This window comes from Telopea speciosissima, chromosome 1 (genome assembly GCF_018873765.1).
Source record: "Telopea speciosissima isolate NSW1024214 ecotype Mountain lineage chromosome 1, Tspe_v1, whole genome shotgun sequence".
NCBI lineage: Eukaryota > Viridiplantae > Streptophyta > Magnoliopsida > Proteales > Proteaceae > Telopea > Telopea speciosissima.
In genome coordinates, this window is record NC_057916.1 from 81,362,283 (window position 1) to 81,382,261 (window position 19,979).

The 19,979-nt window shown below is 38.3% G+C and overlaps 3 protein-coding genes across 3 annotated transcripts; 2 read left to right on the forward strand and 1 right to left on the reverse strand.

The window, feature by feature from the left end:
* The first annotated feature begins 11,550 nt into the window (after nt 1-11,550).
* LOC122648252 (cation/H(+) antiporter 18-like) lies at nt 11,551-14,207 on the forward strand. The gene is made up of 3 exons (XM_043841491.1): nt 11,551-11,782; nt 11,906-12,907; nt 12,999-14,207. The coding sequence occupies exons 1-3, from the start codon at nt 11,582-11,584 to the stop codon at nt 14,181-14,183; spliced, it is 2,388 nt and encodes a 795-aa protein (XP_043697426.1). The 5' UTR covers nt 11,551-11,581; the 3' UTR covers nt 14,184-14,207.
* A 261-nt stretch (nt 14,208-14,468) lies between these two features.
* Nucleotides 14,469-15,077, reverse strand: LOC122655547 (cation/H(+) antiporter 17-like). Its single transcript, XM_043849745.1, has 2 exons — nt 14,731-15,077; nt 14,469-14,609 (listed from the first exon to the last, which is right to left on the reverse strand). Exons 1-2 carry the CDS (start codon nt 14,929-14,931, stop codon nt 14,469-14,471), a joined length of 342 nt encoding a protein of 113 aa, XP_043705680.1. The 5' UTR covers nt 14,932-15,077.
* Nucleotides 15,078-16,657: 1,580 nt separating this feature from the next.
* On the forward strand, nt 16,658-17,753 carry LOC122655554 (cation/H(+) antiporter 18-like). The gene has a single exon (XM_043849759.1). The coding sequence runs from the start codon at nt 17,028-17,030 to the stop codon at nt 17,751-17,753; it is 726 nt and encodes a 241-aa protein (XP_043705694.1). The 5' UTR covers nt 16,658-17,027.
* Nucleotides 17,754-19,979: the final 2,226 nt, after the last annotated feature.

A 19,979-nucleotide genomic window follows, 5' to 3' on the forward strand; every position in this document is an offset into this window, starting at 1 on the left:
TACATAATAGGCTGTGTTTGGTAAGTATTCTTGGAATGCATTGAAGGCAATTTCGTTTTCTCATGTGATAAAAACAACTGTTTTATCATCTGAGCGAAATGGACTTAGAATGTATACCAAACACTACCTAATCATTGACTATGATGTTCCCTATGATGTTCTTGGATAGGTGAACACTGATACCCTTGATTATATATAAAGCTTTATCTTTCCCAGGGAAATGTAAAGGAAATAATATTATTAAACCTCATTTGCTTAGCGGGGAAGTTTGGGTGGGACAGTTGGAAGATTATGAAGTTTTAATACAAGAATAGTTGTTTTTTTTTTTTGATTGTAAGACAAGAATAGTTAAATGGGAAATATTGTAGTAATCAAAGTTGGTTAAAAAACAAAAAGAGGAGGGTTGGGCATGCTGACAGCTTAGCGAAAGCTAGCAGCATACACCAATCATAAGACTGAATACAAAAGGACAGGAAGGTCTTTTTCTAAGGGGGAGGAGAGAGGACGACACATGTTGGGCACATGAAGGTATGCCAGTCTTGTTCCAAAAAAAAATAAAATCGTAACTTTACTTTTTTCCCCTTTTAGCTAACATATTTTTTAGGGTTAAAGAACACTAACTGGTCGCACAACGCAGTGTACCTGCGGTGCAAAATGACCGGCACACCCCTTGAAAAAGTGGAAAGGACCAAGGATGCACCAGTTATTTCATGTGTGGCTGTGTCTGGACATAGATACACGTTGCACTACTCGACCGATAGGCATTCCTTTTCCCTATTTTTTATTTCAATGAAAGTAAATCTTGTCCTTTTCACATCCAATTTTAAATAGTCCTATCCGGCCCATTTATTAAATGTGTCGGGCTTAAGCCCAACATGTTTAGTAAGTGGTCGGTCCCGGTGTGGGGTTTTAGCCCGTCGGGCGCCCGACCGGACTGATCGATTCCAAGCCCGACCTAGCCTGCTCAATTATAGCCCGACCTTTAATTTTAAAATTTCCCTCCCCTTCCCTCTCCCGGTCTCCCCTGTGTGGTTGTGTGACTTGTGTCTGATCTTGTTATATGTTGTTTTCTTCTCATCATATCCTGTTAAATGAAAATTGCTCGAGTAATAAGCCCATAGTCCACACATGAAAATTGCTTGAGTTGTAAGCCCATAGTCCACAAATGAAAATTGCTTGAGTATAAAAAAAGATCTTGTTATATGTTTTCTACTCCATAAACCACACATTGTATCTTATTTCAATAAGCCCATTATATTCAAAATTGACTTGATCAAGATGAAATGGGTCGAAATGGACAGCTTGAATGGTGTTTCTCATTTTTAGATTTTTACTTTAGCCCTCTGTGGCTGCACCGATTAAGGCCTGTTTAGAGTTAAACATGTCCACAGCCCGGTTATGGCCCGATTATAGCTGTCCGTTTATAGCACAATGCCCGACCTAGCCTGACCGAGCCTGACCAGGCCCGGCCCGAAAACTTAAACGATCGGTCACGGTGCAGGCTTTTAGCACCGTGAAGCCCAGCTAGGCCCGACCAAACCCGACCGAGCCCAACTGGTTGACACCCCTAGTCTGAACAAAGAACGTCCGTTCTTGACTAGAAACGTTCTTTTGCGTTCTTGGTCTAGAACGGCGTTCTGAGACAAAAAATGACCTTTTGGTAACGGTCTCAAGAACGTCGTTCAGAACGAAAATGGTGTTTGGTAAAACCTGTTCTTTCCTATTTGATAATCAAAAAAAGACTTGTAAAATCCTTTTCTCTTACCAACCTTAGCATAAAATTAAAATATCTCATTAACATAACCAAAGTAAGTATAAAAATATGTCAAATTTAAAAAATGCCATTAAAATTGAGTTCTTGTGTGGATTGGTGGCATAACTGACTATGTTATGAACAGTTGAATAAAGAGGGCCTTGGTGGACTCGAAACACCATCCTCTTGGAACATACTCATGTTCCAAGTGCTCTACCAATTTGAGCTAAAGACCCATCAAAACTGAGTGCAACCCCTTTCTTCTTCTTCTTTCTTCCATCATTAGTATACTCCAACTCCACCAGCCCAGTTTTCTTTCCTTTGTATTTTGTTTGTCTATTTACATACTGATATAAGGTAATCATAAATCATGTTTTTTTGCAACTCAATCTACTAACTTTAACAACCTGAAATCAATTGACAGCAAAAGAAGAAACCCATCTCCCCTCCTCCCCCCCCCCCCCCCCACCCCCAAAAAAAATGTTTATCAATCCAGCTAAACCCAAGTATCAAAACTTGTGGATGAATGACACCAAACTCCTCTGAGGCTGTAGATTCCAATTTACATCATTCAACCATGCACACACACATACACACGGCAGGGGAGAGAGAGGGAGTTAGCAGAAACCAAAAAGAAGAAAATGACTTGACTAGGATGACCACCTTCCCTAACTTTTCCTTCCACTTCCCTGCAACCCTTCCCCCCCCCCTCTCCACCCCCCAAAGAGAGAGAGAGAGAGATGCTGGAATGGAAGGAAAAGTAGACCAGCAATTCACATTGGTGGTCTCACACAATGCCTTTCCGATCATGGGCCCACCAGCTTCTTGGCTTGATGTGTTGAAAACCACTACTTATAAAAACACATTTGTTCAAGATTGCCTTGCCAACTTGAAAATAGTTCATGCCATAGACTATGGCAATATTTATCAAGAAAAAAACTCTCTTTCACTCTCTCACTCTTTCACTCACTTTCACTCAAAATGCAAATCCACCCCAAGGTTGAAAAATGCTAAACAGATCAAGGGTGAAACTATAAAGAATAGAACTGACACTGAATGCATTCCCTAGAACCTAGTGTTAACACCAATTGGTAAGATGAAGGAAGTTGACTGAGATGGTTCAGTGCTGTGTAAGGAAAGTCCAAGTGCTGCATGAGAAGCATGACTTGAATAAGATTGGATGTTTAAAAAGGAAATGGGTGAAACCAAAAGGAAACTATTGATACATAATAAGCATTTTCAGATGTTAAATTGACTACATGAGCACTAAACCACTCTTTTTGGTGTTCATTTGCAAAAATCCAGGAGAGGCATATACATTCATTATGCAGCAACCATGTACATCATTTACCAAACAGATTAATAGCATATAGAATATATAAATTTATCAAAAGAAGTCCCTAATTTAGACTGTAAATCAGTTTTTGCACACGTGGACTTATAAAGTTATATTATGCCACTTGGACAGCTCTAACTGGGCAATAGCATAATATTGTTCAGACATGTCTTTCCATGTTGAACAATAGCATAATATTGTTCTGCTATTCCTGCTGCATCTGAATATCAGTTCTAATCTATTCTTAGGCCTGCACATCCATCGAATTCCAAATTATCCTAATTTTAGTATAATTCTCAGGTTTTTGGGTTTGTTTACTAAAATATGACTTCTGCTATTTGTTCATGTTTCAATTTTTGATATTCCTAATAATTCAGTTTTGATTTCCTTATTTCCTGTTATCGATTTCTAGTTCTGGAATTCTGTTCTTGAATATCCAACAGACCTAACCTTAGTACGGTTCTTTCATATCTTAGAATTTGAACAGCTTATCATCCAGATCAGACCCTTTGATTTTCTGATGCTTAATTTCTCCTAAAATCTGGTTGTTCCTATCTCTAAGATTCTGGAATTTTATTGGGAATTCTGATCCCTAATCCTCAGGTGACTTTGAACCCCATTGTAACCATTAGGAGAAGAGGAAGGTTGAAAGTGTTAAAAGGAAAATGGGGTAATCGAAAATTACTTGGGCTGCAGTCATCTCAAAAGGATAAATTGGAAGCATTATTAGTAGATTTATGCTACAGTGCAAATTGGAATTTCTTATATTAATATGGGTATAGGGGAAAAAATGATTTGGGCTGCAGTAGTAAGAAAGGACATGTGTGCTTATGATTTCAAGTGCTAAATAGAGGACCAACACAATAGTACTCATGTAGGAAAAAGTAGTTGTAGTTGGGTCAAAGATTAGTTGAGTTGTGTTGAGTATTCGGTGGTTTATGGAGAATAAACAATTTCAAGTGCTGAAACCCCATTACCTTAAGTATGGAAATGATTTACAGCTGCGTTGTATTTGAATTTTGATCAAAAGACGAATTCCTTTGTTTCTACACTATATAGATGTAAGGCAATTAGAAATTACATCTGAAAGAAGTATATCTGAACCAATATTGGATGTAACCATGATTTATGAATCAGTGAGACTTGAGAGGCTGTGTAAAACAAAAAAACTGTGTAGGATAAAGCTTCTGTTTCTCAATCTGAGGAAATACAAAGTTGGAAAGAGTCATAAACATTATTAGGAAACTTAGGAAGAACAGACTAAGATTTAATTAGAAGAAGTAATCAACCAAAATCTGAACATTAGGGCTGAATAGAGAAAACGTTTGATAACCACAGGGGAATAACAGAAGTAGCAGCAGCAGTGGGCAAAAGGAGCCAAGACTGAGTTCGAGCAGCCCTCTTAGAGGGTGAAAAAAAACCCCAAAATCCTGTACAGAACAGAACTTAGGAGAGACACCAATAGAGGATCAATTTCTGCAGAGACAAAATGGGAAACAAAGGGGTTGTTCTCCATACCTTTTCGGTTGTAGGCTGCTGATTAAAGGGGTGCTGATCCACTTCCTGAGACAAAATCAGAAACAAATTGGATCAATCTTCCATAATCTCCACACAAAGAAGGTGAGAGGGGGAGTATGAGAGGGAGAGAGAGAGACAGAGAGAGGGAAAGAGCCAAAAAACGACACAGAGAGTATGAGAAGGACAGAGAGAGACAGAGAAAGGGAAAGTGCTAATCTTCTAGGGTATATTAATAATATAAATTCATCATACCAACAACTGCCTAGCTCAGTTGATGAGCCGTGGTGCGCTTCGAGTCTCCTGGCTGGTACCTTCTCCCCTCCCCGATCTCCCCCTCTATACAAAATATATATATATAAAGCATCCAAGTCCAAAAAAATATATATAAATTCATCATTTAGAAAGAATTAAACTCTCTAAGCCAAAAAAGAGATTACAGCTCAAACAAATCTACTTAATTACATTTTGACGAAATGAGAATCACAAACATATCTCTCGGACAACATTTAGGTTGTGGAATATCTAAAATAGACTGGTATCCAATCCAATAAAAACAAGAAGAGAGAAGAGTTTATAAACGCCATTTGTTTTTCTAAACTTTTGGAGCAAGTGTGAATCGATTTAAAAGTTAAAACAGGAAAAGTTCGAGACAAATAAGGGGGAAAAAAAAAACCAAAACAAAACAAAAGGTCGGTGGATAAACAGTGGTACTGAGAATAAGAAACAGAGAGGGTCGGGGAAGATGAATGATCCAAATATCCAAGCGTTTCAGATCTATTGTAAAATTTAAACTGATAATAGCTCTTCCAATAATTACTCCCCGCTTGTAGTTTACAATATATCGAACTGAGCTTAAAATTATTCCAACTCATCGACTAATCAAGGATAACAAACAATTTCTGCAAAACCTGGTCAAGAGTCATGTAGACTTAGGGATCTTTATCCCCTCCAGTTTTTTGTCCGGCCCAGTCCCCAGTTCCTCTAATAAGAGGGGGGGCTGGAATGACCACCCTACTCCTGCCCGGACACTCTGCTCGGGTGGGTTCCACCACCCTCTATTAGAGGAAAATTATCACCTCCAATTTGCTGACCGGCCCAGTTCCCCAGTTCCTCTAATAGGGGGATGGTGGACCCCACCCGAGCAAAGTGTTTGGGCATGAGTAGAGAGGTCATTGCAGCCCCCCTTTGTTAGAGGAACTGGGGAACTGGGCCAGGCAGCCAACTAGAGGTGATAAAGATCCCTATTAGAGGAATTAGGGAACTGGGCCAGGCAGGGAACTAGAGGAGATAATTTTCCGTAGACTCGGCCAGGTTGAAAAAATGACTAGACTAGGTCACGAGACTCACGAATTGTCCGAGTCAAATAAGACTCGGTCTTTTCATCCAAGTTACTATAAACCCAGTGAGTCTAGTCATTTTTAAAATACATAGTTGAGTACTTGAGTGTTGAGTAAATAATTAAGTCATTAATGTACTAATTAATATAAGCAGAGTAATTTTTTATTGTAACTCATAAAGAAAAGATTCTAATTTGACTATCTTACCTTTGAGGCATGATATATATATATATATCTCTCTCTACAATACATTTGGTTGGATAATTGATGAATAATCATCTTACCTTCCCAAAACTAGTTAATTTATAAATGAGATTGAAAAATAATTATAATAAATTTTGAATTAGTGTCTAAGATTTAACTAGTGCTGCTAATATGTATATATCGATAATGTTAGGCAACAAAGAGAATCACGTTGGTGCGTTCATCTCACTCCTCCATATGTATTGCTATTAAGTTTTTTTGGTAGAACATATGTACAACTGTTATAGGGGTTGATAAAGGATCATTTATACAAGAGAAAATTACATGCACCCCCCGGTGTTTGAAACAATCACACAACACTCCATAGTTCACCTTTTAATGACCCAATTTTCAAGTAATCTAAGCTAGATTGGAAAATGGAGTCCCTCTCTCTCTCTCTCTCTCTCGTTTAGTAGTTTATACTTTATACAAATTAATTGTATTAAAAAAAAAAGACATGACTCGCCCTGACTAGGTTTGACCAGGTCGAGTCACCAGGTTTTCCAAAAGACTAGTCGAATCAGAAAACTTAGACCCTCTTGATAACCTTACTATTGTTTCTGTGTTGTTTCTGTGCTGAGAAACCGCTTTTGACTCGCTTTGTAAACTTGTTTTGAAAACGTTTCTAGATGAGCAGGGTGTGTGTGGAAAATCCATACACAAAGATCATTCACATCTTCCAATAATTAAGCAAGATATGTTCACATATCCTGTTTAAGACAAAAAAAACTGCTATGAATGACTTCAAAACCCCAGTTTACGAACTTTAGATTCCTCAAATCAACAAAATAAAGATATCAATGTCCATTAAACCACTTGAGCTTGGTGAAGAACCACGTATTTTTTCATCTTCCTCTATCTTTCTTTGCACAAACTCGAGTTCGAGAGGGAGCGCAATAGGAGAGAGAACAATGAAAGATTGGAGCAACAAAAGAGTTAAATTACACGTCACCGCCTGGTTTTCAAACGAAACTCAAATCACCCCCTGGTTTTTGAAAATACTCAAATCACCTCGTGTATTAGACCCCAACATGATAAATTAGTCCCTATCGTTAGTTTTATGCTATTAAGTGATGAAGTCAGTCAGTTAAATAAATTTAAATCCCTAAACTATCCTTGACATCCAAACATAGATTTTGAAGGGTAGTATTGTAAATTTAATTTCAATGTTTTAGAACAAGGATAAAATAGTCCTTTCACACCAATAACTAACAGCAGACTAATACCGTTATTATCGAGGGGGACGGATGAGTATTTTAAAAAACTAGAAAATGATTTGAATTTCGTTTGAAAACCAAGGGGTGACGGGTAGTTTATCCTATAGATTTTATGAAAGAGTTGACTAAGGGCAACATTAGGGATATATCTCTTACGTAATATGTGAATGTGTTCACGTAATTTCTTAAGTCAATTCAAACTGAATGTTACATAAAGAGCAAATGTTAGAATATCTGACCATTAGGGAAAATAATAAATATTTTCTTACCAAAAAAATCATTAGGGAAAATAATATATATTAAGTCTAATAGAGACTTGATACGGCAACCAATTAAAAAACACTTATATTGAGATAGACTAGAACAATACTGATACGGAAAAGGATTTATTGAATAATTTAATAGAATTTTCATAAAAAATAATAAATTAATAGCATGGATGTGACCGCTTAGATGACCCAATACCGAACAGATAAGTATTCCCTCTAGATGGAAGAGTCCATCGTATTTTTTTATTTTTAAAACCCGAATATTATCTGGGACCGGGGAAGACACTAAGAGTATATTAATAATTGTGAAAAAACAATACAAGCGAGGGGGGACCTAACCCACCTTACCCTAACCCAGGAGAAGACAAACACTTTTTGCCTCAAAACCTGAACCGTTACAATTAAAGGCAAAAGGAATTACAATCTAAACACAGGTAAACTTGCTTTGTCATCCCGAGTAGTACGACGAAGCTGCGAAGGGACCTCCTGCTCTGTATAGCAAATAGAGTTGTTGGTTGTTTCACATTCCAAATTAGCTAACCAATCCGTTGCTCGATTACTCTCCCTAAATGAGAAGAAAATACAAGCTTAAAGAGAAGCACAAAGGGATAGAACTTCTTGAAACCAATACCAACAACTCCAAAGATTGCAACTTTTTAGAAATGAAGCCAAATCATAGTTAATATAAAAAATCTGAAAAGTCCAAAGTAGCTCACAGTTTCAAAGCATCTCTGAGCGCTTTTAATTCGACCACATAAGTAGTTTGTTCCATATGTAACATATGCCTTTAAAAATTCATTATAAATATAAATAATTAAAAAATGGAAAGGTCTAAATAACACCTCTATAAATATATTTAGAATTTGACACCTTTAATTGTCCCTTATTTTATTTTCAAAAGTTCTTTAAGATATGGATATAAAAAGGTTTTCAGAAATAATTTGAAAGTGAAATATCACTTTTGCAATTATCAAAAGATGTCATTGGCATACCTATTTTTCGAATACACGTGTGAAATGATTCTATTACCCTCATTGAAAAAAAAATATGTATCAAACAAAAAGGGTAAAAATGTAAAATTATAAATTATTTAATACCTTTAGATGTGTCAATAAGAAAATCTATAAAAGGGAATTGACAGATGTACACCAAAAACTAGTCACATTGGTATTACTTTGTATTTTATGTGCATGAATATTTACGATGCCACATCTTATCTACAATATGTTAAGACATAATAGAAAGTTAACTCGTACACGTTCTCCTCTTATAGTTAATACTTGTGGTAGGAAAATAATTTAATTATAGTTTTTTTTTTTTTGATAAGAAATTTAATTATAGTTGAGAATTAGTCATAAGCGACTAGCAATATATTTCAAAATATATAATAAATTAATTCATATCACTTTCTCTGATATAGATGAAATTATTTTGTTTATAATTTTAGTTGTTAACAAAAGGATAAAAAAAAAAAAACGGTCGTCACAGATTTCTTTTATGTCATAAGCCAATTATATTTAAATTTTATGAAGTGGTTACATTTTATTTTATTTTTTATGAAATAGTTACATCACAGATTCCTTTATTTTTTATCCCCAAATTTTATGGGGTTTCAGTCTTTCAGATGCCCATGAATCATTGTGACGTATAGGCTGATTAGGTAATTTAGGGAAAATTATTTATTTCCTACAATTTTCTGTCCGGTCCATCTGGGTAGTGTGTTCAGACAGGGGGTAGGGTGATCATTTCCTCCTCCTATGAGAGGAATTTGAGGAAATAGGCGGACAGAAAATTGTAGGGTATAAAGATCCGATAACTTAGGCCTGTGAGATAACTATGTGGTCATTCCTATTAAGTTTGTATCCTTCGTTTTAAAACTATTATTGGTCTTTTTTGCTTAAAACAATTTATTTTACTATTCAAGAAGGGCAAAATGACCACCCCATCTCTTAAGAAATAAAAAATCCCACTCCTATTGAATACTCCTATGCACGCTCTCATTGGCCCCACGTTGGTGCAAAGATCGCACACAACCTTGCAACGATTCCCTTCCCTAAAATAATATATAGAAAATTTCTCAAAAATTTTACAAAGTAGAAGTACAAGAACTATTCTTTATAATTTCTACCCAAAAAAAAAAAAAAAAAACTATTCTTTATAATAAAAGTACATGAAACATTAATTATAGGAGGGGGGCTTGGAAGTAACGTGATTCCTGAAAATTTTGATATATAAGGAATTAATTATTTATAATAAAAAAAAAGGAAAAAAGGACTTTGTCCTCAAGCATGGCTCTTGCTCCCAAACATAATATGGGGTGAAATGACCACCCCACCCCATGGTGGAAATCTCACCCCTTGTTGATGCTTCTGTGCGTGCACCCATTGGATCCTCACTAGTGCAGGGGCTACACTCCCGGATAGAGAACTCTTGCACAATAAATAAAATATAGTTACACAGAGTCTATATATGCATGTGTACTTATATGGCTGCTGCTCCTATCATATACTTGAATTTTCTTTCTTCTATCTTTGAACTGGGTGGAGGAAAGGAAGATATTTATAGCTTCTTCAGAAATATCATCATATCTACTAGCATTGAAGGAAAGCTCTGTACCTATCAACTGAAACACATTCAGGTAAAACACTCTCTCTCTCTGTACTGAAGGAAAAGTAATGGGAAGAAATTATTTCCAGGCACATGGATCATATATATTTGTTACTATTCATTTCGTCCCTGTAAGTGTTCTTGTTTGCATTCTACGATTCTTATTTGTCAGTTGGAAAAATTCATGGGAGGAGATTATTTCGTTTATAATTCTCACCTATCCATATTCTTCCCTCCAAGTATTCTTGTTTATTAGTAAGGAAAAAATTAATGGGAAGAGATTATTTCCTGCAGGCAGATTGATCCAATAATCTTTTTGGTTTTACATTTTTTTCCTTGAAGTTTTTCTTCTTTGATACCTTCAAGTTTTCTGGGTCTCTCCACAAAGATCAGAAAAATGGATAAAACTATTGTGCTTGTTTCTAGTATTCCTCTGGTTGGAGTTTTACTTCTACTGTGTGTGTGTGTGTGAGAGAGAGAGAGAGAGAGAGAATAAAACCTGTTACATGCAAGGGGAGTTTAAACATGGTTACTGGGTTTTAATTGAAGAATCCAGGAGCTCTATGGTGGAGTAGTGTTGTACTCAATGAACACAGACAGAGGAGATCACAACTGAACAGAATAAACCCTGAACCCAATAATCTTTTGGGGGGAGTGGGGTATTATATCCAGGCAAAATCCACATCTACCTCCCCATTTTTTTCTTTTTTCTTCCTTTTTGGGATAAAAAGATCCATATCCACACTCCCTCCCCCAAGAGAGGGTTCATGGAGAAACTCACATGTTTCAGGTTGGATTAGTAAATACACAGTTACTACAGGAGCAGGGTTATAAGAATTGGGATGGAGGCTGAACCCAATTCTGATCCCGATTCCGGTCTATTCGACTCGTCTGATCCTTATACAATAATACCAGCCCTAGATGCAAAAATATACCAATTCCGGGGCCGATCCAGGCCAATTCTGATCCAGGATCCTAATTCCATGTTTTGAATCCCTGTACAAAGGTCTAATTTGCCTTCAGAAAAAGAAAAGATTGTTCTAATTTGATGTTGGATTTTGTTAATCTCACATTGATTATAAGTGAGAAATCTCTTTTCCTAATATAAATGTGTACACCTTCCTCTTATAAGATCAATCTTCTCAAGAAGGGAATCTCTAGTTTTGTCTACAATTAAAAAATTGAGTTTGTTGCCAATTTCATATTCTGAATCTATAATTTGGAATTAAGAAGCTTTTGTTTTGTTTGCAGGTCCTGAAATACAGAAAATTACCTGGAAGTCAAACACACTGGTGAAAGACATGGCTTCCAATTCAACAACGGGAACTGTATGTCCAGCTCCCATGGCAGCTACTTCTAATGGAGTCTTCCAAGGGAATAATCCTCTAGACTATGCACTACCTCTCGCCATTCTACAGATTTGCCTTGTTGTCGCTCTCACACGAACTCTTGCTTATTTCCTCAGACCTCTCAGACAACCTCGTGTCATTGCTGAGATCATTGTAAGTTTATCAGTTATCTTCCCCTGCTGCTCTCCTCTAAAGTGGAATCAGATTTGATACCAAATGATCTCAAGTCCATCTCTCTATCATTTTGTTTATTGAGGTATTCTTCAATGTTTGCAGGGAGGAGTATTGCTTGGGCCATCAGCACTGGGCCGTAATACGAGCTATTTGAATTCAGTTTTCCCCTCAAGTAGCATCACAGTCTTAGACACTCTAGCCAACCTTGGACTTCTCTTCTTTCTCTTCCTGGTAGGCGTAGAATTAGATCCAAAGTCTCTCCGTAGGACAGGAAAGAAAGCTCTTGCCATTGCTGTCGCCGGAATTAGCTTCCCCTTTGCATTAGGGATAGGTTCATCCTTTGTGCTCCGACAAACTATCTCCAAGGGCGTGGATGGACCTCCCTTCCTTGTCTTCATGGGTGTAGCGCTCTCTATAACAGCCTTCCCTGTCTTGGCTCGCATCCTTGCCGAACTTAAGCTCCTTACAACTGATGTGGGCCGGTTGGCCATGTCGGCCGCCGCAGTTAATGATGTAGTTGCTTGGATCTTGTTAGCCCTTGCTATTGCTCTCTCCACCACTGGCCATTCCCCTGTTGTCTCTGTGTGGGTTCTTCTCTCTGGCTGTTGTTTTGTTATCTGCATCAGTCTTGTACTTCCTCCAGTGTTTAAATGGATGGCCAGGCGTTGCCAAGAAGGTGAACCTGTAGATGAGTTATACATATGTGCCACCCTAGCTGTTGTATTGGCAGCTGGGTTTGCCACGGATGCTATAGGGATCCATGCCCTCTTTGGGGCTTTTGTGGTTGGGATTCTAGTCCCCAAGGATGGACCCTTTGCAAGTGCTCTTGTGGAGAAAGTGGAAGATCTTGTGTCTGGTCTCTTCCTTCCTCTGTATTTTGTCTCAAGCGGATTGAAGACAAATGTGGCCACAATTCGAGGGGCTCAATCCTGGGGTCTTCTAGTCTTGGTCATTGTCACTGCTTGTTTTGGGAAGATTGTTGGCACTATTGTAGTCTCCCTCCTCTGTAAGGTACCTTGCCGTGAGGCTCTTGCACTAGGCTTCCTGATGAACAGTAAAGGGTTGGTGGAGCTCATCGTCCTCAACATTGGTAGGGACAGAAAGGTAGAATTTTGCATTCTGTGTCTTTTGGTTTTTGGGTTAATTGTGTACTTATTGCTAGTGTTATAGATCACTGTTTTTTTAATTATGGCAGGTGTTAAATGAACAAACCTTTTCTATCATGGTTTTGATGGCTCTCTTCACAACATTCATCACCACACCTCTTGTTGTTGCGGTGTATAAGCCTGCAAGAAGGGCCAACATGGATGATTATAAACACAGAACAATAGAGAGGAAGAAGAACAATAGTACTCAGTTTCGGATTTTGGCTTGTTTTCATAGTAGCATTAACATACCAACTCTGATAAATCTCATTGAAGTCTCCCGTGGGACTGATCGGCAGCAAGGTCTATGCGTCTATTCTATGCACCTCATGGAGCTCTCAGAGAGACCCTCTGCAATTCTCATGGTGAACAAGGCAAGGAAGAATGGGCTTCCTTTCTGGAACAAGGGGCAACGACAGGTGGACTCTGATCACGTTGTGGTCGCCTTTGAGGCATTTCAACAACTAAGTCGTGTATCTATGAGACCCATGACAGCGATCTCTGCAATGACTACTATCCATGAAGACATCTGCACTAGTGCTGAAAACAAGAGGGTGGCTATGATCATACTCCCTTTCCACAAGCAGCAAAGAGTAGATGGCTCAATGGAAACGACACGAAATGATTTTAGGTGGGTCAATCAGAGAGTCCTTGAACACGCGAGATGCTCAGTTGGGATACTCGTTGATCGTGGCTTTGGTGGAACTACCCATGTCTCTGCTAGCGAAGTTTCTTCATCCATTATTGTCTTGTTCTTCGGAGGGTGTGATGACCGTGAGGCACTTGCATATGGAGCACGCATGGCTGAACACCCTGGTATCAGTCTCACAGTGCTTCGCTTCTTGATGGAAACTGAGCCAACTGAAGAGATCGTTGGAATCGATAAGATTGAGAACCTGGACACTGGGAATTGCTCAAAAGATGATGAGTACTTGGCTGAATTCCAACAGAAGATCCAAACTGAAAGCTCAATGAAGTATGAAGTGAGAATGGTTAGAAATGCAGCAGAAACCATTGCCATGATTAGGGAGTTCAGTCGTTCTGATCTGTTTGTGGTGGGGCGAAAGCCTGAGGGAGAGATTGCAGAGACTTTGGATGTTAAGAGTGACATTCCTGAATTAGGACCAATTGGAAGTCTATTGGCATCGTCAGATTTCTCAACTACAGCATCAGTATTGATTGTACAACAGTATCACAGCTTGACATCATTAGATTCACCAGTAATCTCCATTTAAGGAAGGGAGGATCATTTGTGAGTTTTTTTTTGGTAAGAATCATTTGTGAGTTATACATTATCAAACTAATCATCGAGTCCGGATCCTCTCCAACGACATTGAAGAGGATTCCTCTCCAATAACCTTCTCCTAGTGCCACGTTTCATATCAATTCACGGAGACTTAACTCCGTTCCGTTAATTTTTTTTTCCTTTTTCTATTTTTCTTTTTCCTCTCTCTCCTTTTTAAGAAATCATAAAACGTGATTGAATTCAAAACTTCAAATAGGTAATTAAGATTAGAATCTCATGTCCCTACCAGGAAGAGAAAGAAGAGAAGTCCAAGGTTAGCCGGAGTGTCTAAGACTGTGAGGCTTCTTGAGGGGAAAACTGAATTCAAATAGCTCGTATTACGACCCAGTGCTGATGGCCCAAGAAATACTCCTCCCTGCAAACATTGAAGAATAACCAATAAACAAAATGATAGAGAGATGGACTTGAAGATCATTTGGTATCAAATCTGATTCCACTTTAGAGGAGCAGCAGGGAAAGATAACTGATAAACTTACAATGATCTCAGCAATGACACGAGGTTGTCTGAGAGGTCTGAGGAAATAAGCAAGAGTTCGTGTGAGAGTGACAACAAGGCAAATCTGTAGAATGGCGAGAGGTAGTGCATAGTCTAGAGGATTATTCCCTTGGAAGACTCCATTAGAAGTAGCTGCCATGGGAGCTGGACATACAGTTCCCGTTGTTGCATTGGAAGCCATTTCTTCCACCAATATGGTTGACTTCCAGGTAATTTTCTGTACTTCAGGACCTGCAAACAAAACAAAAGCTTCTTAATTCCAAATTACAGATTCAGAGTATGAAATTGGCAACAAACTCAAATTTGAAATTGTAGACAAAACTAGAGATTCCCTTCATGAGCTCAAAAGATTGATCTTATAAGAGGAAGGTGTACACATTTATATTAGGAAAAGAGATTTCTCACTAATAATCAAAGTGAGATTAGCAAAATCCAACATCAAATTCGAACCATCTTTTCTTTTTCTGAAGGCAAATTAGACCTTTGTACAGGGATTCAAAACATGGAATCAGGATCCTGGATCGGCCCGGAATTGGTATATTTTTTGCATCTAGGGTATTTTTGTATAAGGATCAGACGAGACCGGAATCGTGATCAGAATTGGGATCGACCTCCATCTGAATTCTTAAAACCCTGCCCTTGTAGTAACTGGGTATTTACTAATCCAACCTGAAACATGTGAGTTTCTCCATGAACCCTCCCTTGGGGGAGGGGGTGTGGATGTGGATCTTTTTATCCCAAAAAAGGAAGAAAAAAGAAGAAAAGGGGAGGTAGATGTGGATTTTGCCTGGATATAATACCCCACTCCCCCAAAAGATTATTGGGTTCAGGGTTTATTCTGTTCTATTGTGATCTCTTCTGTCTGTGTTCTTTGAGTACAACACTACTCCATCACAAAGCTCCTGGATTCTTCAATCAAAACCCAGTAACCATATTTAAACTCCCCTTACATGTAACAGGTTTTATTCTCTCTCTCTCTCTCTCTCACACACACACACACACATACAGTAGAAGTAAAACTCCAACCAGATGAATACTAGAAACGAGCACAATAGTTTTATCCATTTTTTTGATCTTTATGGAGAGACCCAGAAAACTTGAAGGTATCAAAGAAGAAAAACTTCAGGGAAAAAAAATATAAAACCAAAACGATTATAGGATCAATCTGCCTGCAGGAAATAATCTCTTCCCATTAATTTTTTCCTTACTAACAAACAAGTATCTTGGAGGGAAGAATATGGATAGGTGAGAATTATAAACGAAATAATCTCTTCCCATGAATTTTTCCAACTGACAAATAAGAATACATTTTTTTTTTGGTAGAAGACAAACAAGAACACTTACAGGGAAGAAATGAATATATATATATGATCCATGTGCCTGGAAATTATTTCTTCCCATTACTTTTCCTTCAATACAGAGAGTGAGAATTTTACCTGAATGTGTTTCAGCTGATAGGCACAGAGCTTTCCTTCAATGCTACTAGGTATGGTGATATTTCTGAAGTAGCCATAAATCTCTTCCTTTCCTCCACCCAGTTCAAAGATGGAAGAAAGAAAATTCAAGTACATGCATACATGAGTGATAGAGCCACGTCATCCTAGGCAGTTAGGCCTGTAACAAATCTGTAACAACACATGTGCACGGTTAGAGTGACCACGTGGATAGTTGGACAGTCATAACTTGTAATATAAATATATGTACTCTGTTACTTGTCTAATGAATGAAAACCAAAGTCTTCAAGGAGCAGCAGCCGTATAAGTAGATAGATCATTGTTTTTTGGTTTTTTTATTTTCATTATGGCAGGTCTTAAATGAACAAATTAACCTTTTCTATCATGGTTTTGATGGCTCTCTTCACAACATTCATCACCACACCTCTTGTTGTTGCGGTGTATAAGCCTGCAAGAAGGGTCAACATGGATGATTATAAACACAGAACAATAGAGAGGAAGAACCCAAGTACTCAGTTCCGGATTTTGGCTTGTTTTCATAGCAGTATTAACATACCAACTTTGATAAATCTCATTGAAGTCTCCCGTGGAACTGATCAGCAGCAAGGTCTATGCGTCTATTCTATGCACCTCATGGAGCTCTCAGAGGGACCCTCTGCAATTCTCATGGTGAACAAGGCAAGGAAGAATGGGATGCCCTTCTGGAACAAGGGACGATGACAGATGCACTCGGATAGCGTTGTGGTCGCCTTTGAGGCATTTCAACAACTAAGTCGTGTCTCTGTGAGACCCATGACAGCTATCTCTGCAATGGCTACTATCCATGAAGACAAATTGCTGCACTAGTGCTGAAAACAAGAGGGTGGCTATGATAGTACTCCCTTTCCACAAGCACGAAAGAGTGGATGGTTCAATGGAAACGACAAGAAATGATTTCAGGTGGGCCAATCAAAGAGTTCTTGAACACGTGAGATGCTCGGTCGGGATACTCGTCGATCGTGGCTTTGGTGGAACTACCCATGTCTCTGCTAGCGAAGTTTCTTCATCTATTATTGTCTTGTTCTTCAGAGAGTGTGATGACCGTGAGGCACTTGCAAATGGAGCACGCATGGCTGAACATCCTGGTATCAGTCTCACAGTGCTTCGCTTCTTGATGGAACCTAAGCCAGCTGAAGAAATCGCTGGAATCGATTCGATTGAGAAGTTGGACACTGGGAATTGCTCAAAAGATGATGAGTACTTGGCTGAATTCCAACAAAAGATCAATACTGAAAGCTCAATGAAGTATGAAGTGAGAATGGTTAGAAATGCAGCACAAACCATTGCCACGATTAGGGAGTTCAGTCGTTCTGATCTGTTTGTGGTGGGGCGAAAGCCCGAGGGAGAGGTTGCAGAAACTTTGGATGTTAAGAGTGACTTTCCTGAATTAGGAGCAGTAGGAAATCTATTGGGATCATCCGATTTCTCAACTACAGCATCAATGGGCGGTACTGTGCCGCACGATGCCCACAGCACCGCCCCCAATACTGGGGGCGAAAATTTTCAGTGAAATGATCGCTCGCCCCCTTGACTGGTGGAAATGCCACCCCCATGTATCTGGCCGTTTAGGTGCAATCTGCGTTATGGCACAGCCGCATAGAGAACATCGACCCTATTAATAAGGCCCAATTTGATTGGTGAAGGTGGGGATTAGTTTTTTTTTCTTAGTAAAAGATAATTTATTCATTGACGTGAGAAAATGTTGGAGTTGAATTACAGAGATCTACCAACCAAGGAGTGGAGATTGACCATCGTACACATCATTGAGAGAGCCTTTCTAATTAAGAAATTAATCACATTGTTGTTTTCCCTAGAAATAAACTAAAAGGAATATCTTTGAAAATAAGAGGAAAGGTGTAGAATATCCTCCAACACAGGCTTAACTGATAAAGAATCATTGATCCAAAGAGGTAAAGAATATAATTTTTTGGAATCTGTCTCCACTCCTAGTTGTTCAATACAGTCAAAATTTGTCTATAACAAACCACTTCGAACAGCCATAGCCTATTTAGCAAGGGTCATCTAAAGATACAATTGTATTGGAGTCATAACACTACTTCCATCAAGTTTCTGAAGTGCCAACTAGTGTATCATAAAGGCCTCAGCTGGTTCTACCGAGGTCCTTGAATAGGTTAGGAGAATGCACCAATAAAGTGTGACACAACGGTTTCGTGTACTCATAATGTACACAGCCTTACCCCTGCTTTCATAGAGAGGCTGTTTTTAGATTCAAACGCATGACCATTTGGTCACAATGGAACAACTTTTACCGTTGCACCATGACCCAACATCCCAATTTACTTATCCGTTAACATATTAAATGCTTTGAAATTTTTTTACTTCTCCACATTACCCATGTAATAGTACTTCATGCTACCACTATATTTAAGTTGTAGTAAATTTTCATTACTAATAATGCCTTTCCTAATCCTCAGTTATAATTTTAGTGGCAAAACTATTAAAGTTTCTGTAGGAAAGGGGTGCAGTTTTTCAGATGATGGGTTTGCCATTGCACAAGAAGTGGATCTAAAGTTAAACATGTGTATCCGTTAATACTCTCATTTAATGTTTGGCAACAGATGAATTGAATTTATGAAACAGTTGAACTTAATTAGCACCCCAACAAGGCCTTAACCAGATTCCCACATTCAATTCGTGATTTTTGATAGGGCAAAAGTTTTCTATGACACCAGAGTGGGAAACCACACCAATGAGAGGGTAGGAGACAGTTTCGTTTAATAGAGATCCATATATTAATTGAGGAGAAAGTGTGTCAATGTGAGCCCTTTGACTATGTGCGGGTGTGAGAATTATTTTTTTCCTTTTTCAATAATAATGCCTTTATTAGGGTTTTTTTTTTTTTTTCTTGGGGGGGGGGGGGTGGTTGGGAGTGTGGCTTCAAGCACAGGAGTATGTGCAGAAGATATGACTGCATTTCATCTACCCAAGTGCATTCACCTGTTTAAATCATTTTCAATTACTTTGTCTTGGATGCCCTTGATAAGATTGCTAGGGATTTCTTTTGGTCTGTTGGAAAAGACAAGCAAGCTATCCATACAATTTATTGGCAACATATATGCTGTTCAAATAGTTCTCTAGGACTTCAGATAAGGGACTCTTTAAGTCTTGGATCATGAATGTATCTAAGCAACCCAAGCTGGTTTGGTTCTTGTTCAAACCTCAGGACTTCTTGCTAACCTATATTTATTGTTTGGTGATGAGGATTCAGGTTGACCATGTTTCTAATGAGAAGGCTTGGTGGTTTCAGCTTTGCAGTCATTATTTTCACTCTGAAACTAAGGCTGTGTTTGGTATGCATTCTAGGAATGCATTCTTGGTCAATTTCGCATTCTTAGACAATAAAAACAACTTTTTTTATCATCCGAGAAAGCGAAATCGACTTAGAATGCATTCTAGGTTGATTTTGCATTATCGGATGATAAAAATAGTTGTTTCTATCGTCCAAGAATGTAAAATCGACCTAGAATGCATACCAAACACAGCCTAAAGAGTTCATTTTTGCTTTATATGAGATCAGAGCTATGGTTCATTTTAACAGTTTTACTTCCCTTGTATAACCCCCACTCCTGTAACAGCAGTCAGTAGAGAAGACATATCAATTCTTTTAGCATAAATAAGCACTTGACCATCAAAATGCCACAATCTCTACCAATGGCTGGCATCATTATCATCTACCTAGTCTGATTTAAGCAGACAAGGCTCATTGAAGGGGCAT